This window comes from Leishmania infantum, chromosome 28 (genome assembly GCF_000002875.2).
Source record: "Leishmania infantum JPCM5 genome chromosome 28".
Lineage (NCBI taxonomy): Eukaryota > Euglenozoa > Kinetoplastea > Trypanosomatida > Trypanosomatidae > Leishmania > Leishmania infantum.
The window spans coordinates 906,520-931,564 of record NC_009412.2 but is presented as its reverse complement, the minus strand read 5'-3'; the positions used below and the strand labels follow the sequence as shown (position 1 = coordinate 931,564).

At 60.7% G+C, this 25,045-nt stretch overlaps 7 protein-coding genes across 7 annotated transcripts; all 7 read right to left on the bottom strand.

The window, feature by feature from the left end:
- Nucleotides 1–1,546: 1,546 nt before the first annotated feature.
- On the bottom strand, nt 1,547–2,971 carry SHMT-L (serine hydroxymethyltransferase (SHMT-L); the record flags this gene model as incomplete). Its single annotated transcript, XM_001470242.1, has 1 exon — nt 1,547–2,971. One exon carries the CDS (start codon nt 2,969–2,971, stop codon nt 1,547–1,549), a length of 1,425 nt encoding a protein of 474 aa, XP_001470279.1.
- A 2,367-nt stretch (nt 2,972–5,338) lies between these two features.
- Nucleotides 5,339–6,073, bottom strand: LINJ_28_2520 (conserved hypothetical protein; the record flags this gene model as incomplete). Its single annotated transcript, XM_001470241.1, has 1 exon — nt 5,339–6,073. One exon carries the CDS (start codon nt 6,071–6,073, stop codon nt 5,339–5,341), a length of 735 nt encoding a protein of 244 aa, XP_001470278.1.
- A 1,218-nt stretch (nt 6,074–7,291) lies between these two features.
- Nucleotides 7,292–8,149, bottom strand: LINJ_28_2510 (conserved hypothetical protein; the record flags this gene model as incomplete). The annotated part of the gene is made up of 1 exon (XM_001470240.1): nt 7,292–8,149. The coding sequence occupies one exon, from the start codon at nt 8,147–8,149 to the stop codon at nt 7,292–7,294; it is 858 nt and encodes a 285-aa protein (XP_001470277.1).
- An 819-nt stretch (nt 8,150–8,968) lies between these two features.
- On the bottom strand, nt 8,969–11,044 carry LINJ_28_2500 (conserved hypothetical protein; the record flags this gene model as incomplete). Its single annotated transcript, XM_001470239.1, has 1 exon — nt 8,969–11,044. One exon carries the CDS (start codon nt 11,042–11,044, stop codon nt 8,969–8,971), a length of 2,076 nt encoding a protein of 691 aa, XP_001470276.1.
- Nucleotides 11,045–14,973: 3,929 nt separating this feature from the next.
- Nucleotides 14,974–17,688, bottom strand: LINJ_28_2490 (conserved hypothetical protein; the record flags this gene model as incomplete). Its single annotated transcript, XM_001470238.1, has 1 exon — nt 14,974–17,688. The coding sequence occupies one exon, from the start codon at nt 17,686–17,688 to the stop codon at nt 14,974–14,976; it is 2,715 nt and encodes a 904-aa protein (XP_001470275.1).
- Nucleotides 17,689–20,775: 3,087 nt separating this feature from the next.
- LINJ_28_2480 (putative eukaryotic translation initiation factor) lies at nt 20,776–21,993 on the bottom strand (the record flags this gene model as incomplete). Its single annotated transcript, XM_001470237.1, has 1 exon — nt 20,776–21,993. The coding sequence occupies one exon, from the start codon at nt 21,991–21,993 to the stop codon at nt 20,776–20,778; it is 1,218 nt and encodes a 405-aa protein (XP_001470274.1).
- A 1,096-nt stretch (nt 21,994–23,089) lies between these two features.
- LINJ_28_2470 (conserved hypothetical protein) lies at nt 23,090–24,595 on the bottom strand (the record flags this gene model as incomplete). Its single annotated transcript, XM_001470236.1, has 1 exon — nt 23,090–24,595. The coding sequence occupies one exon, from the start codon at nt 24,593–24,595 to the stop codon at nt 23,090–23,092; it is 1,506 nt and encodes a 501-aa protein (XP_001470273.1).
- Nucleotides 24,596–25,045: the final 450 nt, after the last annotated feature.

Genomic DNA, 25,045 nt, shown 5'->3' with positions numbered 1-25,045 from the left:
GGAGAGATGTGTGGGCGTGCATAAGCTTGAGTTTCTACTCACGCACCGATGCAAACACGAACACGCACACCGAAACTGTTGCACTGGGTTGCTTTGTGGCTCGAAGACTCTCACTTGCAATTCTGCGTGTCCGTGTGGTGATGGGAGGGGTGTGGGTAGAGGAGGAGGGAGGGGTTCTCTGATGGAAGCTACTGATCGCTTCTTTTTTTTTGCTTGACACCCTCTGTGTGCGTGCCTGCTGGCCCGCGCCGACACCACCACTCCCGTCCTACGCGATCACGCGATCATCGCGCATGGCACGATGGCGGTTTGTTTACTCATTTGCCCTTCTTTTAGCGCGCACACACGCACACGGGTGAAGAGAGTGTGGTCGGCAAAGTGCAGGAGCGTACATGGCACGGCGTCCAATCGGCACGACCGCCTCGATGCAGTGCGAGTAGCCCGGCAAGAGACACACACGCCCCCGGCACACGTGAGCGCACGCGTACACCCGTCATGCGGCAGTGCTCAAAAGCAAAAGGAAAAACGAAACCGAAAGACAAGAAAAAAAGGGACAGCGCAGAGTCCGTGAGTATTTGCGGGCGTCGATAGGGGCCCGGCTCTTATGAGAAGCACAGAGTCGCTCGTCCTCCGACAAACAGCTGCCTCCCCCGTTGTGTCCATGTTCTGGTCCACAGGCACTCGAGGCAGGACGCAGCGGCACACGCGACTGTAGACCACACACGCAGACGACTACACATACGCACGCCCACAGCACGAGAGAGCATACGCCTGTCCATGTCTGCAGACATGACCGTGGGTCTGTGTGTGTGTGTGTGTGCCGTTGCCTGCAGGACGAGGGGGGAGGAGGAGAGGTGAAACACACGAAAGCGATGAATGCGATAAGTGGTGGGGCTGGCAGCACCGGACGGCGGGGCGCAAAGAGCAAAGCGGCGCCAGCGCTGCCGTGCTCGGTCGAGCGGATGAGAGAGGGAGGGGCAGACAGGACGGGTGGGGGGGGGGAGCGCCGGCGCATCAGCAGGCACCCTCGTGCTTTACGTCCCAGCCCCTTCCCCTCGCCCGCAGCGCCCAGGTGCGGCCCCGTGCACGTACAACGGACGCACACGGGCGCCTCGAAGCAGGAGAAGTATTCGGAAGAAGCAGTGCGGGACGTCCTAGAAAGGCGTGCTGGTGGGAAAAGAGGGGTGGGGAGGGGAACGCAACACTCTCGCTCGAAACGCCATCCGCACGCGCGTACACCCCTTCCTACTCCTCCTCCCCTTCGCTTTCCTTGCACTGCCGTCTCTGTCGGCCGTTGGGCGTTCGACTCCCTGTAGCTGAACTGTACACCGTAGCTCGGCTCGAGGGCGAGCCTTGGCCCTACTGGCCGCGCTTCCCGCCACACAGAGAAGAGACGCACAGTCACACAAAGCCTCTGTCGCGCGGCACACGCATGCAGCGCCTCCCCCACACGCGCACACCTGCCATCAAGCCTTCTTACTGGAGTCTCTTCGTGCATCGTCCTTCCCTCTCGCAGCTCGAACGCCGCCTCCGTGCTCGAGGCGCGCTACTGAATGGGATAGGCGCTCTCCAGGCCGGGGTACGGGAACTGACGCGCATACGCCTTCACCTCCTCGGCCATCTCCTGCAACGCCTTCGAGGTCTCGGCGGCCTTCACGAAGTCGGCGAGCTTCGTAGAGCCGGCGGACTTCTGCACCTCCTTGGAGAGTTGAACCGAGCGAATGAGGAACTGGCCGACCCGCCTGAAGTCCTCCTCCTGGAGGGCGCGGGTGGTGAGTGCTGGCGTGCCAAGACGTATGCCGTACGGCGCCTGAGCGCTTTTGTCGCCAAAGATGGTGTTCTTGTTCACCGTGATGTTGACCATGTCGAGCAGCTTCTCCAACTTGGAGCCTGTGAGGCCGTGCGGGCGGAGGTTCCACAGAAGAAGGTGGTTGTCGGTGCCGTCGCTGACGAGCGTCTCCCCACCCTCCGTGAGGGTGGCGGCCAGGGCCTTGGCGTTCGCCTTCACCTGCTTTATGTAGGTGCGCCACTCCGGCGATGCCACCTCCTTCAGCTGCGTGGCGATGCCGGCGATCTGGTGTAGGTGTGGGCCACCCTGCAGCGCGGGGAAGACGGCGCTGCTGATAGAATCCTCCAGGTGCACGTTCTCCTTGCCCTGCTTTATCGACTTCTTGAAGAAGATCATGCCAGACCGAGGCCCGCGCAGCGTCTTGTGGGTGGTGGTGGTCACTACATCGGCGTACTCAAACGGGTCGTTGTGCTCCCGGGCGGCAACCAGGCCAGAAAAGTGGGACATGTCCACCATGAAGTAGGCACCAACGCTGTCGCAGATTTGGCGGTAGCGCTTGTAGTCCCAGTCGCGCGGGTAGGCGGAGCCGCCGGCAATGATAAGCCGTGGCTTGTAGATATCCGCCAGGTACGCTAGCTGATCGTAGTCCACGAGGCCCTTCGGCGTGATGGAGTACGGGAGGCTCTCGAAGAAGATCGAGGAGGCCGAGAGACGCTTCGTTGCGGTGTAGAAGCCGTGTGTGAGGTGGCCGCCCGCCTGCAGTGAGAGACCCATCATGCGGTCATGCGGGCGCAACAGGGCGGTGTAGACGGCCAGGTTGGCAGGTGAGCCGCTGTACGGCTGCACGCTGACGCCCCATACGGCCGCATCCAAGCAGAATGCTGCGAGTGCACGCCGCACGCATAGGTTCTCGAGCTCGTCGACGACCTCCGTGCCGCCGTAGTAGCGGTTCCCAGGCAGACCCTCTGCGTACTTGTTCGTGAGGACGGACCCGAGGCAGTCAAGCACCGCGCGGGAGGTAAAGTTCTCCGACGCAATCAGCTCTAGTCCTTCTATCTGCCGGCGCATCTCTCTGTGAATAAGCTGGTGCACCTCAGGATCATGGTCTCTGAGAGACGCGTTGCCGGGCAGAGACGAGCTTCGGCGACAGTGCGTGGAGGCGGGGGCCGCCCGCAGGATCATGGAAGCACCGCGAATCATGTTATCGCCAGCTGCGCCACCTTTCCGAAGGGAAAGTCCAGCTCGCCAGAAACCCGGAGGCAGACAGGAAGACACAGATCGTGAAGCACGGAAGGCTGGTGAGAGGATGGCGTACAGGTTGGCTGGAGGAACGAGAACGAGGGAAAGAAGCGGTGCGCTTAAAGCTTTCTGTCACACGCGCGGTCAGGCGCTAGTGAAATATCGGGAGGAGGAGAAGGCGCACCGAACAAGAAAAAAAAGGGGCTCGATGCATATAAAGATAGATGTATTATGCAAAACGCGATAGCAGTGAGTTTGGCCTCCTCCCCCTGTGTGGTTTGGCCGAGTGTACACAAGACACCCAGTCGATGGTAGTGAGAACGAGAAGCAGGGGAGAGACGACGCAACGCCAAGAAATGCTACGATGAAGAGAGCAAGAGAGAGCGTGAAAATGAGGAAGGGAGAGAGGGAGAGAACGGTGGCCAGAGTAAGCACCACGGAGATCAAATCAATAACAAGAGAGAACGAGAGCGGCACGCGCACAGACGCACACAAAGTCGGCCGGTACAGATGTGAAAGAGGAAGAGAGAAGCACACAAAAAAAAAAACCGCAAGCAAATATACCAAGGGCCCTCGCATCAACGCGCCCGCACCGCGCTCACACACACACACACGCGGCGCTACACGGGGAATGAGAGGGAGGGACTAAAGAAGCAAAAGCCGATTGTGGAGCCAAGACAGTCACCAGGCACGCGCACGCACAAGCAACATCACATACTTTTTTATATACCCCTGTGTATCTGTGCCTGGTTGTGTGGTCGGGTGTGGGTGTACAGTGTACCGTTCAGACACACATTAGCCCGCACGGACTCGCGAGTTGCGTCGAAAAGACCTCGGTGTGCAATTCGGTGGTGGCGCCTTCGGTAATGACGATGGCGTTTTAAAAAGAAAGATGCAGTTTTTGTTCAAGACACACGGACACACGGACGCAGCGCCAGCGGTGGAAGCGGTGGTGAAAGAATGAAGTAAAAGAAAAAGGGAGAGGGGGAAGGAGGGAAGGGAGAGGAAAACGACGTTGAAGATGAGAGTCGTCAAAAAAAAAACGGCTATCGTGGGGAAACGACTGCGTTTGGGGGGGGGGGTTGTTTTATGTACGTGATTGTGTTTGTGTGTGTATCTGTTTGTGAGAGCTGATGTCGAGCACGACTGTGCAGCGGCGCACATGTCGCCGTGAAAATGGTATGAGCGATTTTGAAAAAAAAAGGGTGAGGGCAGCGAGGGTAGGAAAGCGGAGAGGCGCTGAGAGAAGGGAGACCGCCACCGGCGCTCGGCATGATGTCGGTAGCGGTGGTGGCTCGTGCGACGTTGTTCGAAAAGTTTTTTCTCCTTATTTTTGATGGACGGGGTGGGGAGGGCGGCAGGGGAGAAGCCTGTTGGTGGTAGGTGTGAGATGGCGCGCACAGTTCACATTCAGCGAGGGTTGCTGCAGTAGTTCTGCGAGGGCAGAGGAGCAGGAATCACTGCATAGCCAAGAGAGAAGACGCACCTGCACGTTACTCAAGCAATAGCAGAGATAATGTCATGCTCTCTCCCCCACTCACCACGCCACACGCTGTGCACAGCGAGGAGGAGGAGGGGGGCCGGTTGCCGGTTTCATGCGCTCTTGTGGGGCTGGAACGATTCGCGAAACCAGAGCACAATACATGCAGCCCGTGCTTGCGCCCCCTCTCTGTGCTTTTTCGTTTTCTTTCCCCCCACTCACTGGCAGCGGGCCCGAGCGATCGACTCGACCGCTTCGTGCGGCGTCACTCCTGCGTCCGCTGTGCATCCTTACCCCCCCCACACACACACACATACCGTGCCATCGTGTTCGTGTCGTCATAACGCTGTGTGTTTTTTTTTGTTCTACAAATCACAACGCCCAAGCACCACCGACATCGGTTGCCCACGCGCAGTCACAGCCATGACCACTGCAACCAAGGAAAGAGGAGGAAAAGAGGGGGAGCAAAACGGGAATGCGGTTGGTGCGGTATGCCTTCAGGTGTTGCGGCTTCTGCATAGCCTGTGCTCAATGACCCCCGCCATGGTGCGCATCCTCCCCACGCCTCTGCCTTGCAGCAGCGTTTGTGTTGCCATGAAGCAGCAGTGCCCCCTGTTTGCTTCTGTCCCACTCCCTTTTTCCGCGTCACCACCGCAAACAACACGCCGGCCTCCTGAGCTCGCATAGCGCTGCTCCTCGCTGCCGAGAGGCCCGAGAAGATAAAGAGAAAGAGGAGTGTGGTGCAGCAAGTCGTAAAGGCTTGCGCAGGGAGGCGAGGAGGGATGAGAGCAGAAGAGCGACATGAAAGGTGCACGCGCAAGCCCTCAGAACTAATCCGCAAGAAACGCCTTGATGTTGATTGTCTTGATGGGCAGGTCCTTGGCAGACTGCAGTGTTCCCTGGTTGTGCATCGACTTGACGCGGTTCACGAGGACCTTCCTGTTCGACCAGAAGGTGTCCTGCACCTTCTTGAAGTGCAGATAGCGCGCCTCCTCCTCCGACTCCTTCATTCGCTTCGACATACCCACAAGGGAGCGGTTGACGTTGATCCAGCGGCTGCGGTAGTCACGGATGGCCTTCGTCTCCTCAAAATCGGTGTACATGTGTGGCTCGTCGTAGTTGGTGCGCGGCCGCTGCCGCTCGCCAAACTGCCATTCGACCCCCGCGAGTTGACACTGATACCGGACAGAGTGCAGAGTCCAGTAGTTCGTGTACCACCGCCCTACCACCCCCTCCGACTGCGCCCGGATGCGCTGCGGCGGACGCGGCACATCGCATGTTTCAAACCCTTCCGGCACCATCTCGAGCGCCTCCTTCAGCGCCGCAGCGGAGTAGCGCTGGCGCATGACAGGGCGGCTCCCTTTGGTGAAGGCGCCCCACCTTGCCTTCTGCAGCCACGATTTCTCGTTGTAGGTGGAGCGGTAGACGGGCTTGCCGCGGCCGTTCCACCACTTGGCGTTTTGAATGTTCAGCATTTCCGGCACGTACTTGACCGGCGTTGTCTCTGGCGCGATGCCGACGCCTGGCGTGGCCGCGAGCCGCGCGCTGCTGCCGCGGAACGCCATGATGCAGGGCGGATGTGCTTCCTAAGTGAAGATGAGTAGAAAAAAAGCCGGCAACCGTTCAACCGCCTTCCGCTCGCACACCCAAGAAGACGGAAAGAGCACGGGGTGGGTGGGGAAAAGTGCCGGTGTTGAGAGATGCGGAAGGGGGAAGCGAGTGCCTGTGTTTCGAGGGAGGGTGAGCACGGTAAGAGCGCAGCAGTCCAGTCGCTCCAGCCAAGGTGCGGCCCTTTTTGTAAACACCCACGTCTTTGCTGCTCCTCCGTCTTGTCGGTGTGGAGCCAGGAATGAATGTGTATTGGGGGATGGCGGAGGTGGCCCCTTCCTGGACCTCGCTGCCTTTTCACGCCAACGTCCGTTCTGCTATGTTCCCCTTTCTGTAACGAAGAGGGATGACGCTCACTGCGCCAGGCACGCATACCGACAGACAGCACGGCAGGAAGAGAGAGAGACGCAGATGGATAAAGGGTGCGGATAGATAGGGCGGAAGCGCTGCAGAGACGCGCCGCACGCCAGGAACCACAAAGAGGGGAGGAAAAGAGAGGTCGGGGTAGCTGTGCCCCGCTGCCACAGTAGCCTGAGCGTGCATGAAATCAATCCGGGGGAGGAGGGGGCGCGCAGTGTCCGCGAAGAAAGAGCACCAGGGCGTAGGTGATGTAGAGCAAGACGGCGAAGGCGGATGGGGCGGGGGGGGGAGGAAGCTGCTCATGTGAGGCCGCACGCATCGAGTCGTCCCCCACCGCTCCTCTCCTCTCCAATGATACGGCCACCACGACCCGCCCCACTCGCCGTACATCCGTCTACTGCCCTTCGCTCCCGCGCGCTCTCTCCTCTCTGCTTTCCTCAGCCGACTCCTTTACGCCCCCTCCCTCTCAGGCTATTTCACGGTCATTCTGGCACTGCCCGCCCCATCCCCACCTCTCCCGCATACCTCAGCTCCTGTCATCCTTTCCTCGAGTCCGCTCATGTCGTCTTTGCACGCACGCACCGCTCACGCATCCTTGAAGTAAAATGTGCGCATGCACATGTCGGCGAGTCACAGAGAAAAGAGAGCCTACGACATAGAGGAAGAGGAGCAGGAGGGGGGAGGAGGGGGACAGAAAGAAAAGCGCGGTGCGCTGCAGCACAAAGCCGTCGGGCGCGGGAAAGTCAGCAACATGTACAGTCTCCCAAAGTGTGGCCTCCTTTTGAGCGTTGGAGCCGAAAGACAGGCACGCGCTCCTACTTGGACGTCCCTGCAGCCGCGATCTTACTTGCAGTGGAGGGGACCTTGGTGTCGCTTGCCTGCGGCCTCCTCACCACAACAGTACGCCTAAACCACGGTCTTGCCGACGCACCCTTCTTAGAGCCTGCTGCTGCCGCCGCCGATTTTGAGGTGGCCGCACCACTACCGCTGCTGCCACTGCTGCTACTAATAACGAAATTGGCGGGGTGCGGCATGTGCGCGTTGTAGTCGCCGTACGCTATCAGCTCGTTGCCCTTCCACTTAAACTCGGCATCACCGCGCATGTGGTTGGTCTCTGGGGATGGCGACCACCAGAACTTGTCGGCGTACAGGTGGTGCTTGTGGTACTTGCAGTCCATCAAGGACGGCTTTCGAATCTCGTCCAGCAAGATGTAGCGTACGCCCCACTCCTCCAGCACCCCGATAGTCTCTTCCTTGGGCATGTTTTTGAAGTGGCGCTTGAAGTTAGGGTCATTCAGCAGGTTTGTCGTGCACAGAGAATTGTCCCACGTCATGCGGGTATAGTTGCCCATGGAATCGTACTGTGAGCCCGCCATTTTCACGGCGCGAACGTCGACCATGCTGTTGTTGCGTGATCGGTGCTTAAACTGAATACGATTGTGGTGGGTTTCGATGATGTAGCGGGTACCACGACGCACGCCACCCTGTGCGTTAAACAAGTGCACACGATCATTGAAGCCCTGGAAGTTGCTGCCAAGGTAGCGCACCTTCTTCTTGCGCTCCTTCAGGATTAGCATCGTCAGCTCCATGCGGTCAGGTGTCATCCTGTTTAGCACGCGCGGCGCATACGCGTTCTGGAAGACGACCAAGGCAGGTACAGTGAAACGGAGCATTGCTAGCTACGCGCCGTCGGGTACGTGTATCTGGATATATATATATATATATACATGCATGTGTGTGTGTGCGTGTGTGTGAGCCGCGCTTGGCCCATAGAAGCAGAGGAAACTGCAGAAGGCAGAGGAAGGGCGCTCGGCTACACGAATCGCCGGCGGTGATGGAGAAGCTACTAGCTGCTATACTACTACTACAGATGGCCTAGATAGAAAGGCGGAGCGTGAGTGTGGAAGGAGTCAGGAGGGGGAAGAAGCAGAACAGTCTGCGCAAAGAAAAACACTATATCCCCTGCGCGTGTGCGTGTGTGCGTGTGCTCAACATACACGGCACCAACAACAGAAGAAAAAGGAGGCGAGGAGAGAGTCACAGAGAGAGAAGGGGAGGGGCGGAGTCAGACAGTTCACCGAGTGGATGGGTCACAGAAGGAAAAGACGACAACACGCGCGCATAACGCCACGGTAGAGAAACTTTGTGTGCATGTTGTCGCCTGTTGCACCTAACGCGCGCATGGCGGGGTAACGGCATGTAGCGGTTGCGCCTTGGTCATCAGTCACCACCGCCAGCACCGCTACGCCCCAGCCGCAGCCCACACACCCATCCACCAGCATACTTTCTCTCCTCTCGCCCGTGCTCAAGGCGCAACGTCGGAAAAGCAGGAATGCATATTATCGAAACATGGCGCTCGACGCTGATGACGCACGTGCACACACACACACGCGCATACATACACACGCAGCGACAGATACACGGAGAAGCGCAAGTCACTTACGTGCACCGTTTTCTCGCTCTTCGTGTTTAGCGTTGCCCCTTGAAGACCATCAGCGTCGGTAGTTGCTGTTGGTGAAGCGAAAGAAGAGTTTGTACCGGCCGTACTGATCGAAGCTGATGCGCACCCCGCCGCGGCGGGTGTCCCACTGCTTCTTACGGATGCGGTACGCCACATCGGCGTACGGCGGGCCGACACTGAAGACGAGGAGGCAGTACTGGTCGTTCGGCCCCTCGGGTGTGTCCTCGATGCGGAATATGTGCCGCATGTCGCGTTTCGTGTTCGCGAGAGCTGGGTAAAATAAAGTGAACTCGTACCACATCTCCGTCCGCGGCGGCGGGTTAGTGCGACTGTCGTAGTGGGTGCGGTTGTACTGCGTCCACGTGAATCCCGTCTTGACCTTGCAGAAGCGATGCGGCTTCATCAGCGGCTCCGCCTCGCCGCCGCGTGCAGAGGAGCCGCCGTGGTGCGAGCGAGAGCGCGAGTAATTCGACGGCGACCCCGTCGCGGCGCCGGGGCGGTTGGGGTGAGAAAGGTAGTAGTCCATCACCTCTCCCTTGTACACCTCCTCGTCCTCGTCGATCGTGTCGTGCTGTTGATGCAAGAGCTTCTCGTAGTAGGCATCGTCCGGCACATAGGCAGCCGGTAGTCCGGCCTCTGGCTGCCCAGGAATACCCAGGGCGGCGGACATCAAGTCTGCCTTGTATTGCTGCTGCTGCTCCTGCTGGGCCAGCTGCTCGCGAAGGTTGCGCTGCTGCACGGTGAACTCGGGTGGAGTGATGGCGGAATCCCGGTCAAAGCTGTGGAGGCGATCACGCGCCACCATCACGCCAAGCCGCGCGTACACCATCTTGTAAAAGTTCGAGTTGAGCCCTCGGAGGCGCTGCATGGCCTCGGCGCTGATCCGCGGCGCGGCCGCTGACAACGGCGACGATATCAAAGCTGGATCTGAAGCAGTGCCGGTAGGTGACGAAGACGACCCCGTGGGGGCTTCGGGGCAGCGAGAGAGCGCCAAAACGTCGGCAAGCAGGGCAGAAGCCTTGTACAGCTGCTGCGGCTGACGCGGACCCGCCGATGCCTCCGTCTGCTCAGCGCCCTCGTCGTCCGTACCGCCCTCACCGACCACCTGTGCCGCCACCTCCCCGTCACCGTCCCACATCGGCTCATGCTTGATGGTCTCCTTCGTTTCGGCCTTCGCTGCCGCTGCGTTGGCCGACGAGGATAGCGACGCGCCCTCTGCCGGTGTGGTCCTGCCCCCGTTGCTTTCGCCTTCCCGCGACGCCTCGCCACCGCCGCCGCCGCCACGGGTCGCAGCGTACAGGAGAAGAAGCAGCTCCCGCTCGTACCGTGGCGGCATTGCGAAGACGTGCAGGCGAGCGCTGTGCAGCGACAAGGAGTTCAGAAAGGCCTGTACACGGACCCAAAACTCGCAAGCTTGATACAACGTGGTGGCCAGAGCAAAGTCCTCGGCGTCCTGGTGTGGGCTTGCCGATCTGCCATCGTCCTCTGCCCCATGGTCCTCGCCCTCCTCGTTGGTGAAGCGAGAGTATCCATCATCGCGGTCACGCGAGCGCGAGTGGTCGTAGTAGCCACTGCCGTAGTTGTCGGCGTCGTCGTAGTCGTCATCATCACGATCGCCGCGAGTGGCCGTCGCGTCGGCGATCCAGGCACCAAGGGCACCGCGGGCCTCGACAAACTCTGAAACCTCCTTCACTGTCACCTGAATGTCCTCGGCGGTGTGCTCTGCGACGAGACTCTCGCACAGCGCCGGAAGAGAGCTGCCATCGCGGCTGAACAGCTGCGGCACCAGTACCCGCTCGATGCTGGACGTCACAACCTCCTGCGCAAGCCGCACGAAATGATTCGCCGCGGCCACCTTGCTACAGTCCAAATAGTGCATGCAGAACCGAATCACAAGCACGTCCATCGGCTTCACACTGCGCGCCACGGCGGCGGCGGCAGAGGAGGAGAGGGCGGTCAGTTGGCTTTCCCAGCCGCGCTGCTGTCGCTGCAGGCGCACCCGCTCCATCGCACGTGAGGCCGTTTGTCGCAGCAGCCCACCCAACGCTTCACACGCTTCCTCCTCATCTGTGCGCCGCCGCTTTCCACTAGGTCGATCCCAGTCCATTGTGGTGCCCAACTTGGACCTTGGCCCTCAGCCTTGTATGTTTTCACGTGTATCGGTCGTCTTTATTCCACTGGTGTGTGTGTGTGTGTGTGTGCCTGTGACGACCTGTTTACGCATACATATATATGTGTATATGTATCCCTGTAGCTACGGTGCTGTGCGTGTGCGTGTGCGTCGTCAGGCATGCGAGTGAGTCGAGGGAAGAGGTTCGACGAACAGGCGTAAGTCGAGGGGGGACGGAAGAAAGTCAGCGGGAGCGTAAGAGGGGAGGGGAGGGAGTAGGCGGAGAAAAGCGGCAGGTGAAACGCAAGGAAGCAACCAAGGGCAGCAAGCAAGCAAGCCGTCTTGGTGGTGGTGAGAGACGGATATGAGGTGCCTCTTGTGGGAAAGGCAGAAGGGGGAGTTGGGAGGCGTTCGACAACAGCACGCCCACACACCCTGCGCATGTCTTTGCTTCGATCCCTTCACTCCGACTCCTGCCCTGCCCTCCTTCATGGGCAATGGACGTCATCGAGGGCACGCAAACACGTCCGAGTCGTTTGTGGGGAGGGATCTCTCTCATCCATCTTGGCGTACGCGTCAGCCGGCCGTAGCATCGAGATAGCGCCTCGCCCCCTCCTTGCTCCACTTCCCCGCCCACACGTCCTTTTCCCTCCCCTGTGTGGCCGCCGCACGTCACACAGACGCAGCAACGGACGATAGCATGAAACAACCAACGAGTTCGCGACGTGCGAAGATCAGCGATTCGGAGCGGAAGAAAGTGTGGGAGGGAGGGAGGGGGCTGAAGACAACTCGCAAGGAAAGGGGTGGAGAGCACAAGAGGCGCAACCGAACCACGTAAAGAGAAGGACAGTCGATAACCCCCTCACCCTCGGCATCATCACAGAGGCGGGAAGTGGCGGTGGGAGAACGGACGGATTAACTGAAGAACGAAGCAACAAGAGCACCACAATACTGCTTCGCCTCCTCCATCGCCACGCGACACACACACACGCACGACGGGGCGCAGCGACAGAGCCGAGGAGAGGGGAGGGGAAGGCATGCGGAACGTAAACAGGAGCGAGCCGGCAAGAAACCAATCACGCATACAGACACGTGCGCCTGCTTCTACCCTCCCTCTCTGGTCCTCTTGTCCTTCGCTCCCAGCTCTCACGCGTGCAAGTGGATCCGCGGATGGAAGAAGGGAGGCAGCAAGGATGGCGGCGCTGCAAGGAGATTCTGCACGTCTGTGTGAATGTGCGTGTACTTGCGGGGCTCGCGACCCTGCGAAAAGGCGCGCTCGCGCAGAGAGAGCAGTGCACCTGAAAGACCTCTGAGAATCGTTTCAGAGTATGTGCGCGTGAGTGCCTCGGAAAGGAGGGGGATCTAGACGATACGGATGCACATGTGATCACGACGGGCGACTTGCAGATGCGCCAGCACACCCCAACCTGGCAAGGCCGCCGCCACTACCACCGTAGGCCACCCGCGCTTGCACATACACACGTAGACAAGGGGGAGAACACAGAAGAGGCAAAACTAAGAGCGTCTCCCTATCACACTACACATGCACGGCCGCGTCGCACTTCGTCCAGCCACCTCCGCTTAGCCCTGTCCCTTCTTCGGGCCGATGGCCCACACGGAGCCACAGTCACAGCCGGGGACGGGGAGGAGGCGGAAACAACTCCTTGTTCATTCAGCGATGCCATTTCTCCGCCATGCAGCATGAGCTGAACGCCGCACTCTGCCCCGCCGGTCACACACACACACACGCCCATCCGCGCGGCGCGAGGCAGCCGTGTGCATATGCGCGATAACAATGCAGGCAAGGTCATATCGGCGCGGCCTTTGCCTCCAACTCCACCCACCCCTGCGCTTCGCACGTCGCCTCGCAGCCAGCCGCATCATGTCGGCCGCCACCTGGTGCATCTCCACGAGTGGCGCAGGCTCCCCGCAGCACCAGTGGGCCGTGTGAGGGTCGGGTGTGGGATGCGTTCGAGTCACGCTGCCCAGTCACATGGGTGGCACAAGCGTGTGCACGGTCGCAGGTCGCTCCGAGGCAGCACCACCCACGACCTCACCGCCGGCATCAGTAGCGATGCATCGCACTGACCTCCCCAAGTCTCATGCGCGCGGCCCTGCCACAGCGAGAAGTGGGGTCCGGCAATCGGCAGGGCTGGAGGAGGGAGGGGCTGCCTGGCTTCCGCCGCCCCCTCCTCCACAACACAGAGAGAGAGAGAGTAGAGGGTGGGGGGCGTACGTGGGCACTCGGATATCGCAGCACGGAGGAAGAGGGGGAAAGGAGGCGGAAAGACAAGTAAAGAAAGAGCGCACGTCTGCGGTAGAGACGTGAAGAAGAGTCCGAGAACCGATACAGACACGCAAGGAGAGCAAATTCGAGGAGGCAAACGGCACGGACACGGCGTTGCCCGCCGACGACGACGGCATGCACCCTCAGAAGCAGATGCCGCTCAGGCCCACTGCCTCCCGGCTCGCCATCCCGTCCTACCGGCTAGGCAGGTTCCAGTGCACAGACTTCCGGCTCACCTCCAGCGATCGCAGACGCTTCGGCGCAGTCAAGCTGTCCGCGAGGCCGCCGTGGATGCGGGAATTGTTTGACAGAACAATCAACGCGACGCGCGACAGCGCACCATAGTCGCTGCCGTCCACTTTTGGCATCTCGTCCACGAGCATGCGGCCACTCGAGCTTACATGCGCGTAACTTTTCGCGTCGCATGTCACGCCATCCCACGCGCAGTAGTTAGACGCGGTCCGAAGCGGTCGCATCACGCTCCGGCGCTTGTCTGCGAACTAGTGCAGGGCGCTCAGTTCTGCCTGCTCCGCAGTTCTCTTGCTCTGCGTCTGCGCGCGGTCGACAAGCAGCAGCACAGTCACGAAGATAAGCGTGATGAGGTGCCAAGGGATCGGCAGCATCTTGTCCAGCACAGTGCTCCCTGGGCGTAGCAGCAGCAGCCGCAGCAGAAGTCGAGCTGGTGGTGATGCGAGTTGTTGAAGCTGTGAGTTGCGGTTGCATCGTCGCGTGTAGAAACACAAACGTGTATGGCCTATGTCAGGTGTCAACGGCGGCACAGCCGCAAGACGGCGGCCAAGGCGGAACGCAGGGGCGCAGAGAGGTCGAGGGTCATGCCAGGGCGCGAAGAGGAAATTAGGGTGCAGCATGGAGACGGCGCGCGCAGCAGCATCATAGGCGCAGGAGCGGTGCAAGCCGTTTAGTTTTGGAGCGCTCCAACGCGTGCTCACAGTACGCTAGGTAAGGGTCGAGACACGGCTATCAAGCCCATCCTGTTGCCGGCACTGCCGCTTTAACTCCCTACCTCCTTTCGGGGATGAATTCGATGAGGGTGTGCGTGACGTCCTGCGCCGCTCCTTTCCCTGGCGAGGAGCTTGTGGGCTAGTTGGTGCCCACTCCGTGAGGGGGGCGACGCATGTTGGCGTTTTCGGTGCATGTGAGTGGGTCTGAAGGGACAGGGAGATGGGAGCGAATGACTGGGGTAGTGGTTCATGTGCACCCGGCCTAGGCGGCAGTAAAGGTACTGCGTACCGCTCTGCAGCATCGCACAGCGCGTTTGGCGGTGGTGTGAACGTCGATGATAGGAGGAGAAAAGGTGTGGTGAGGGTAGCAGCGCCTTGCTGGTTTTGATTCGCTTAGTGCTCGAGGAAAAGGCAAGAACGGCTAGAAGCAGGAGAACTATGGCTTCGGATGTGCCGAACCGCCTGCTGCGAGTTGCACCTACGAGTGCAGATCGGTAGGCGTTAGTGGTAAGTGCCGGGGGAGGGAAGGGGGCCGGAGGCCGCTGCGCCACCCATCTGATGATCACTGGTGCGACAGACAGGAAAGCGAGAGGCGGCGGCGATATAATTGTCACGGTGAGAAGTGTGCTAAAGCAGCGCCGACGCGGATGGCAACGATGTGCGGGAGGCGGACGAGGCTAGATTTCCCAGGGAAGCAAGAGCTCGTCAGAAGATTTGTTGGCTGCCCGTGATCCTGCGGCCGCCGACCTACTGGCAGAGTGAGCCGTCAGCGCTATCACGCCGTCGCGGTCGTTGTCGGCGGCTTGTTCTTGCAAGAAAGGCTCTGAACTAATCGAGGAAGCAGTGATGACGCTATCTTCGAACTGGGCGGGAGATGAGAGCAGGTTCTGCCCATCGAGTCCCTCCGCACATTTACCCTGGAGTGGTGGCGTGGAGGGGTCAGCACCGCTGCCACCCTCGCGATATCGATTCTGCCTGTGCAACCCCGAGGAGCCACCCACCGCCGCAGCCGCGTAGTCTTCCCCCCAGAATGCGCCGTTGTTGAATGGTGGCGCACCTGGTGTGCCAGTGTCGTCGCTCCCCTTGCGATCGTGGGGCCGCGCCTTGGGATCGCACAGCGCCGAGGTCGATGCGCCAGTGCAGTCTGTTATGAAGACTGCGGGCTCGCCTGCTGAGCCCACCGTCGCCACTCGCGTGGACAGATGCACTCCAGGAATCTGTTTCGGCGGCGGCGGGGCAGCCAAAACGCCCGTAAGCGGCGCTGGGGTCACACTCGGCGCCGAGGAGCCTCTCAGCCCCCCGCTCCGCGGCGCCGAGTCTTCGAGGGAGACGCTGCCTGGCGAGGCCGCGCCGCGTTTGCCAGAGTTGGGCCCAAAGCAATCCGCTGAACTGCTTCTCGGATAACGGCACGCTGCGTCGCTTTCGTCACGTGTGACGTGCGAACGCCGCGCCGATTCCGGCAGCAGCTCCGACCCCTCCCCGTCATCCGCGTCCGCGCTAAGCCTTGAGAGAGATGAAGGTCGCTGCCGCTGCTGCTGCTCCTTCTGCTGTTGCTCCAAGTATGCCCGCCTTGCCGCGGCGGCCCCAGGAGAGAGAGCGGTGCCTTCGGCGAGGGGCCAACCGACGCTGGCGTCGGGCATCTCCTTGCCGGTAACGGTGAATGCGAGCAAGGGCGGTGGCAGCGAGCCGTCGTTGCGCTCCGCCATCGATGCGGGCCTGTACAGGCCCTCCTCTCGCGCTCCTTCGCCCCGCCCTGCAACTGCTGTTACCTGTGCACCTGGTGGCATACTAGCGCGCCCACCAGAATCATGGCCATGGGTCACAGGTGCTGCCTCGTGAGGAGCACCGGGTTCCACCAACAATGCACCAGCCAACCCATGGCGGTGCGGGGGCTTGATCGTCTTCATGAAGTCGTGCCGCTGCTGCAGCAGCGGCGTAGAGTGGTTCTGCGACGAAGCCGACGCGTCACGAGCCGCAGCACCCTTTTCGCCCGTACGGCATCCCTGCTCGGCGCCGCGGGCGCGCGGCTTGCCAACACGACTCGCCAGAATACGGCTGCGGAGCTGCCGCGGTGCGCGGGCGTCGCCGGAGTCGGGGCACTGTCTTGTTTCACTGTCTTGCGGCGTTTGTCGGCGCGCCAGATACGGGCGTCGCGCCGCTGTGGGAGGAGGAATGGTGGGCGGGCTGGCCCTGATGAAGTGGCTGACATGCGACTGCCCACGCGCCGGTCTGTCCGCTCGGCTGCCGCCCCGCCGCTGCCGGTGACTGGATGCCGCGGTGAACGGCGAGAGCGCCTGTGCAGCCATGTCGGCGCGTTGCATGTCATCGAGGCGGGCTCGCAGTGCCTCAAAGAGAGCGGACCGGCCGTCGTCGTGCCGCCTTGCTGACGGGACTTTGACGGGGGACGACGCCAGCGATGATGTTGACGGGGTTCGTGGCATCGCACGCGGGGAGCTCTCAGTCCCAGGCAACGCATGCACGCCACCGTAGTACTGGAGCAAGCGCTGTGCCTCGTACTGGCGGATCGCAGCGAGAAGGACGCGGTGCGCCTGTGCTGCCGGGAGCTGCGCCAGCAGCCGCACCATCGCTTCGCACTGCTGGTGCTGAGAAGGAGAGAGCTGCACAGGCCAGCTGCCCTCGTCTATAGGCGGCATGAGAGGAATCAGCGAGGTCGACGTGTCGTGAATGACGCTCTCTTGCTCCATAGACAACGGTGACGCTGAGGGTTGACGATGCAAGCGCGCGTGGATACCCGCGTCACGATCGTGCGCAGGGGGGCGGCTGGTACAGCGAGAGGGCAGCGGGGGAGATGAGGCCTCTACGTTCCCACCAGCCGGTGTTGCAGGTGCGGAAAAGCCACCGCCGCTCGACGTGGATGACTGCCGGCGCACTGGTGTGGCAATCACCTCAAAGTCGTGGAGAGAAGACTGAGAACGCATCTGCCCTCGCTTCTGACGCTGCTGCGAGTAGTACTGAAACACAACCGCATCCGCGGCGCCGCTTCCATTCGCGGCGCGAGATCGTCCTGCGGATGCTCCTGCCGTGACCGCCCGCCGTGGAGGTGGTGGCGGCCGCCTGGCACCGGGGCTGCAGGTTACGTCGTGGTAGCGCGGGCCGACGTCTCGGCCCCCACCGTTCGCGTAGACATGCAGCCGTCTGTGCGGCGACTGATAGGAGCACCCACTTGACACTGCAGCGCAGGTCAAAGGAAGGCCGTACGAGTCGCGGAACAGACTCGCCTGCGTCGGAAAGTACGCCGCTGACGACGAGCATGCCGACGCCCTGCGGCGAGGTGGCGCATGAAGCGCCTTTGGGTGTACAGGTGCACCGGCGCAGTTCACCTCACCCGGCGCCGACGAATGTGGTCGCCGCTGCAAAGACACGCGGCTCATTCGCTCTAACAATGATGAGAACAACGCGCTACAGGTCGAGGGAAAAGAGAAGCGAGAATGCCTGTTCGCTCGTTTTTGTTGGTTTCACTTCGCTCTCGCGCTGTGTGTGTGTGTATGTGTGTGTGGGTGGATGCGTCCTTTACTCTCTGCTCCTCTCTCACCCCACTAACAGCCACCTCGAGAAGACACACCACTGCTCTTTGCGTTTTCGTGTGTTGCTGTTGTTCGACCCACTGGCTGAGTTGTGTACACGGACGTGTGCTGAGCGCTTCGCCCTTGCCATGCGCCTCGCGCTTGTCTCGACGAATCCGGTATAATCCCAAAATGAAGCGCAACAACAGCAAAAAGATTTCTATATGAGAAAGTGGACGGGGTGTGGTGTGGGACACAGCAGCAGAAGACACCGACACACACAGCGAGAGCGGGTGTGGTACCGGAGGAGAGACGAGTGTTGTGGGGGGAGGGATGGGGAGGGGGGCAGAACCAAACGCCGAAAACGACAGCGAAAGTCGGGAGAGAGCTAGCAACAGGCCAACTAAAAGCGCGCGGAGTACATGCAGCTGGTGCAAGGACACACACACACACACGACACAGAGACAACAGCAGCAGCTGCAACAAAGGCGAGAGTGGGCCGTAAACACCTCCACCCCTCCTCCAAGCAAGGCAGGCAAGGAGTACTGTGGAGGCGTTTCAATGGGCCAGTGTATATGTATGTGTGTATGTGTGTGCGTGTATGTCTGCGTTTAGAGTAGAGTGGGGCCGGTACAGGGAAGGAGTTGCAGAGAAGGGGGAGAGAGGCAAGAGCAACGAAGAGAAGCAAGGGATACAGGGGGGACGGACGAAATATGAAAAGGGTAAAGTGCGTGTGTATGCGTGTGTATGTGTGTGCGTGTGTGTGTGTGCGTCTCTCTGGGAGCTGGCGTGCATGCGAAATCTCACAAGCACGAGAGAGGCTTGGAGCACATGCAACTGGGGAGAGAGAGTACGAGAGACAGTCACACGCGTGCGCGCACTCACACGAGGGGTTCGCGTTTGCTTCTCTGTGTGTGTCTTTCTCTGGGAAGAGGAGGGGAGGGGCTTAGATAACGAAGCGTTCTGGGGCGGAGGCACGTGGCCGGATGAGACGACGTGTGAGGATGTGCGCTCTACCAGAACTGAAGCAATGGTGACGACGATGAGTGGTACAGCACTAGGCAACGCAAACGATTGTGGGCACAGCACAGCAACCGTCAGAGATTCCGTTAGCAGAGCGGTCAAAGGGCGGAGGTGTATAATCGATTTGCCTGGCGGACTTCTCGTGTGACTGTGTGTATGCCGCTGCGTCTGTGTGTGGCGTGCCTCGGTAAGCAACAATCACACGAATCCAATGGCACAGGAGAGGAGGATGGGCAGATGGGAGGGCAACAGATGCATCGGCTGCGCACAATCCTTTCAGCGAAGCGGTACTTTCCCACGTCCACAATCAAAGGCAGAGGACTGGAAAGAGGAGGGAAAGGGAGGGGGAGTTTCGGGCAAATTCAGATCGGCATGTCGGTGTGCGTGTGGCATCGTGACAGCGCGCGGACAGAGAGGGATAAGGGAGGAAGAAAAGAGGGCAAGGTGAAGAAATGGAGAAGAGCGCAGAGGAAAGAGCGAAGACGCAAACGTGACGAGGCGGAGCCATCAGCTGCGCGCCTGGCATACAGCCGACACATAACACACGCGCGTGCACCCCTATAGGGCGATGAACCAGACACAAGAAGGGAAAGGGAAGACGAGGGTTGATGCGTGACGATGGGGAGAAGCAATTGGAAACAACGCAAAACACAGAATAGGAGTAGCGCAGTCCCGCCCCCCCCCCTCTCAGCTTTCCCTCAACGCTACTGCTCGCACCGGCTTCTCTCCTCCTCGTCCACCTCCCTTCTCCCATTGTCATCACGGTATATCCCTCTGCTAACGGGGTGCATCGACGACGATTGCCGCCAAAGCCACTCACACGCCACTAGACACCTCTTGTGCGCATCTCGGGCATGCATGTGCCCGCGCTAAGCTGCTCTTGTGTTGCTCTTCGTCTTCGTGCTGGTTTGGGGCATTTGTTTTTTTTTTTTCGCGCGGTTGCATATGTATGTGCGTGTGTGGATATGGTGCTTGAGGGCATGGGGGGGGGGGATATACATGTGTGGGGCAACGCCCTTGCCAGGTAGTGCGCCCATATCCACATCCGCACACACGCGCAGATACCGCCTACCGTTATCACAAAGAAACCGGAGAGAGAGAGGAACAACGAAACGCACCGGCGCTCACGACGAGGGGGGAGAAGCAACCAGCAACAACAACACACGTGCACATGTGTACGCTCTCATAGGCAGGCGCAGAGATACATAGATCGTGCACGACCGGGGGGCGGGCAGCCGTCCTTCCTTTCTTTGCCTCCCCCCCCTCCTTCCACTCTTGTGCGCTCCTTGGCGCTGCCAGACGCACGTTCAAAGCAGCCACCAATCCGATACAACACGGAAAAACGTGCGCGCGCACACACACGCAGACGCTAACAACGCAGACGCCCCAATATGAGGAACAGTTAGAAAATAAAAGGCTCCCTCCCTCCCCCCTCTCTCTCTCCTTTGCGTGTATGTGTGCTTTTAAAGTTGCGCGCATCTCCTGCTTACGCTCTTAGTTACGAGCCCGTCATCGCAGCACCGCCCCCGATGCGTGCGTGCCGCCGATCGACCCCGCTGCTTCGTTCGCGCGCTTTGTTTAGTAAGGCGAAAAGAGGCACGCGAGAAGGGCACACGCGGGGCGCACGCGGGGCGCACGCGAAGGACAAGACGACAACGGAGAAGGCCAACTCAGCCTCTCCGCAACAACAACGAAACACATAAAACGCACACCCAAAACACGCGTGCGCGCAGGTGCACGCGACAGCTGTTGGAAGGGGCTTCCTCGCTCTCTCGCTCTCTCTCACCCGCCTCACCAGCGAGTCCACGAGCAGTCCTCACGTCCTCGGCGCCACGGCGCCAACACACGGTGGTGGGGAAGTGTGCAAGAAGTCCACGCCGGCGCCCCGCAAAGACCGGGAAAAGGGAGAAACGAAGAAGACGGGGCGCCGGTTCAACGCAGAACGGTGTCTAGCTTGTCGTAGATGAGCGACTCCAGCGAGCGCGTCTGCGGCTCCACGTTCAGCTGCTCGTTCACTGAGTCGATCTTTGCGCGATGCTTCACGGACTCGCTGATAAGGTTGACCAGCCACACCTCGGCATCGGCCTTGGACATGTCCAGCTGCTCCGCCACATACGGAATGGAGACGACGGAGTGCAGAGACATGTACTTGCTGAAGATCATGCGCTTCGCGTTCTCAATGAGCTCGTCCTCGTAGTCGGCCAGGAAGTAGTCCTCCTTGATCATACGCCGCACCTCGGGCAGCAGCGCTATGGCATCCTCGAAGGAAGCCTTCTGAATGAGACTCACCAGCTGCGTGAGGGGGTCCGAGTACTCGTAGATGGCCTCCACCAGCTCCGCGGCGCTAACAAAGTTGCTGTAACGGGTTCGGTGCAAAAGGACAGCCGCGCAGATGTACCGCAGGTAGTGCGGGCACACCGTCTCAACGGCCTTGCGGTATGTCTGGTCGTGGCGGTGATCGAAGATGAAGTACAGCAGCTGCAGCGAATACTGCAGGCCGCCCTTGAAGAACGGGAAGAGTACCCAGTGCAGCAGCCACACCCGCGCACGCACCGTGGTGGTGTTCGGGGCACCGAAGAGGTCCTCCTCGCTGGCATTGTGCAAGCGGCGAATCTCCTCGGCAATACGCATGGCGGACTGCCAGTTGACGGCGCCGATGTCACTCATCAGCTTACCCCACAGAATCGTATCTGAGCGGATGTTGTCGTAACCACTCACGCACTGGCACAGCGTCAGCAGCTCCGAGGCGTCGCCGTAGGCGCCGGTGTCGTAGTAGAGATACGCAAGCTTGTACAACGCATTCATGACAGCCGCCGTGATGCCCTTTTTCTCGGAAAGGAACTCGTGCGACAGCTCACCCTGCGTGCGTCGCTCCCCTATCTCGGTCTCCGTCAGCTTAAACTGGTACGTGGAATGGTCGTCCTCGGACTCGTCGAAGAACTCCTTCAGCGCCGGTTGGGCAGCCGCGGTTGCTTTGGCCATCATCTCCTCCGTCTCTGTCTTGATGCTGCCATCGGCGTTCAGCCCGGTCGTCTCGATCAGCTTCATCATGGCATCTTGCACATCCTCGCCGTTCTGCGCGTAGTGGTTCAGCAGGCCCAGGGCTAGGTGCTTGTCCATGTAGGGCAGCAGCTTCGTTAGCATGTCCATGGCCGCTGCGTAAGACGACTTCCGTGGTGATGGCGGGTTGCCGAGTTTGCTTGCTTTAATGCTCAAGAGCGATTCTACGCCGTGACTGCACGCGTGCACGCGCACAAGCCTCTGACCCGTGCGATAGGGTGCGTGTGTGTGTGTGTGTTGGGGGTGGAGGGGGGAGAGGGCGTACGCTGCGGACCGCACGATCACTCACTCCTTGCGTATGTGTGTATGCGTGTATGCACGTATAAACTATGCGGGCGTGTGCCTGACTAATCTCTCTGTTTTTCACATGCGGTGGAGGACGCCAAGTTCATGAAAAGCGTTCCACAGACACACAGGAGGGGTGTGCAGGTGGTACCCACGTGGAGGCCGGTCAAATCGGAGGGAGCGGGAAGAAGACGGGGGAGATTGCAGTGAAGGAATGAGGAAGTGAGGGAGTTTGCGTACATGCCGAGGCATTAGCAGTGGAGGTGCGCCGACGCGGGAGACCGGGGAGGGATGCAGAGGGAGAAGCACGGCAGAGCCGGGGTAGAGGCCGGTCGCTCTGGTGTGGTCGTGGCGGATATGTCGAGCACAGACAGAGAAGCACAGAGAGCGTGAGCGTGATGACGCTGATGCGAATCACACGCTCCCTCGCTCGCCCCTCATGAACGCGTCGTGTGGCTTGAGTGTGGGTGTGCCCACCTCCGCTTCTCTCTGCGGTTGTGCACCAGCGACGATGCAACTGTATCCTTGAACGAAACGGGAAGAACAAAAGTGGGATACGCACAAAACAAGGGCACCGGCCCCATTATATGCTTAATGCACTCGTCGACGGCGCAGGTGCCGTGTGTGCAGGGCATCGCCACCCTTGCGCACGTAGATGCCAAGGGTGTTGGGTGGTGTTCCTTTTCTCTTGCTCTCTCTATGGCGCGATGGCCCGCCATAGCTGCGACCGTGCTGCGCACAATGCCTCGCTGGCTTTTCTATGTTCATGCTTGCATATGTGCGTGTGTGTGTGTGTGTGTGTGTGTTGCGTAGTGAGCAACGCGTGAGAACTACAAGAGGGGGAGAAGATTCGCAGCTACACGCCCCGCCCCCTCGGACGATGCCTCTCACAGCTGGTCCTTTAGGTGCGTATCAAGTCCAGCAGATCGCTGTACACAGCCTCGCAATAGCGATTCTCTGCCGTAACCTCCCGCAGCACATCCCGCACTCGCAGTGCGTTGTTGTGGCGCCCCTGCTCCAGGCGCAGCGCGTGTATCTGGGCTGCTTTGCTGTCCATTTCGTGCATCAGGCGGCGCATCGCTTGACTCGCTGCCACAGAATCCCCGTGCGGGTCGCGCAGCTGGCGCTGGCAGAGTCGGTACTCGGCCCGCATATCAGCCAGATCAGTAATAAGAGCACGGCAAGTGGCGTTCAGAGCGGCTCCGTGCAGGCCGTCCGCGGCCGGTCGCGGTGGTGGTAATGGTACGCGATGAAAAGCCGGCAATGAACCCGGTGCGGTGGTGGGTTCGCTGTGATGCGGAGGCATACGCACGCCCGCGCTCGCCTGGGTGTCTGCTCGGAGCCTTTCGCCTCGGGTGCGGGGCGAAAAACAGCGGCTCCGTGGCCGGTACGGCGAGGCCTCGCGCCGGCGCTCGCCACGATGCCGTGCGGATGGCGAATGCGTGCTCTCCTTCACCGGAGCGCTTGTAGAGGCGGGCGCGCAGGCTGAGCACGAGCACGATGACGACGAAGACCCCGTGGTCGTGTGTGTGTCCGGGGTGCGAGTACCGGACGGGGTCGATGACGACGACAACCCAGGCGAGTGTTGAAAGTTGTGCAGGTGGCGGTAGTCTCCATTCCGCGGAGGCGTCGCGGATGCGCAGGACGAGGTGCATGCAGCTGGAGGAGTCGGTGGTGGCCGCGCCGTGCTTAAACCGCCGCGGCGTTGCCGATACGGTGAAGCTGCCGCCACGGGGGCATCGGCCACGTCAGTCGGCCCACGCCCCACGCGGTGGTAGTACAGTCGAGGCCGTAGGTAGTTCCCGCGCTCGATGGTCGCCACCATCGCCTCCACGTTGTGGGTGCAGGGCGAGGAGGCGCGACAGGGGCTGCAGGCGTCCCACGGACCGCTCGGCACAAAATGACGGCGCGGCACACGACGCTTGGGCGACGGCGCGTCCCAGACTTTGGGTAGCATGTCGCAGTACGAGCAGCGCGGGTGCCGCGTGAGCTGCGGCGACGCTGCAACAGATGTACGCGACGACGGCTTTTCCGCCCAGCTCTCCTTGGGACTCTTGACTGGCGCTGCCGCTGGTCCCGTTTGCCCTTGTCCATCATCCACAACCTCCTCCTCGAGCTGTTCCGCCGCTGCGGCCGCCGCCTCAGCGCCCCGTAGTCCATCCTGCAGGGAGCGCACCCTACTCCTCAGGCACTCTTGATCACGCAAGCAGGCGGCGAGGCTTCGACGGTGCTCCTCATGCGAGGCCTCCGTCTCCGCCAAACCACGCCGCAGCTCTACCCACTCCTCGTGCAGCTGCCGCAGCGTCGACTCCAACTCGCCTTGGCCCGTGTTGCTGCCGCGATGCCTCTGCAGTTCTGCAACCCACGCTTCCTCGTGCCGTCGACGCTGTTCCGAGACGCGCGCCATAAGTTCGCGATTTGCTTGAAGCGTCTCCTGCAGCTGAGCTCGCAGCACGTCTTCACGGTGGCCGCGAATGGCCCGTTCCTTCTGCACCAGCTGCGTGAGCTCGCGCCGGTGCTCCTCAAAGGCATCTGCCGCACGCTGGCCCAGCTGCGCATAGTGCAGCCGCTCCTCCTCCAAGACTCTGGTGCGCCTCTTAAGGCGCGACAGAGAAAGCGGAGCGTCCTCGAGGGTCGTCGTATCGGCAGGTATCGCATAGCCGGAGACGGGTGAGCTGCGCGTCGCCGTTGAAGCGGTGGAGGCCGAAGAGGACGAGGAGGACGAGGAGGAGCACGGAATCACGGATGCGGCGCTCTCGTGCTGTATTGCAGACACGGACGATGAGGCGAGGGTCGGCGGCGAGGACGGTGGTGCATGCCCCGGCTCTGCCAAAGGGTCGTCGAGCATTTTGCACAG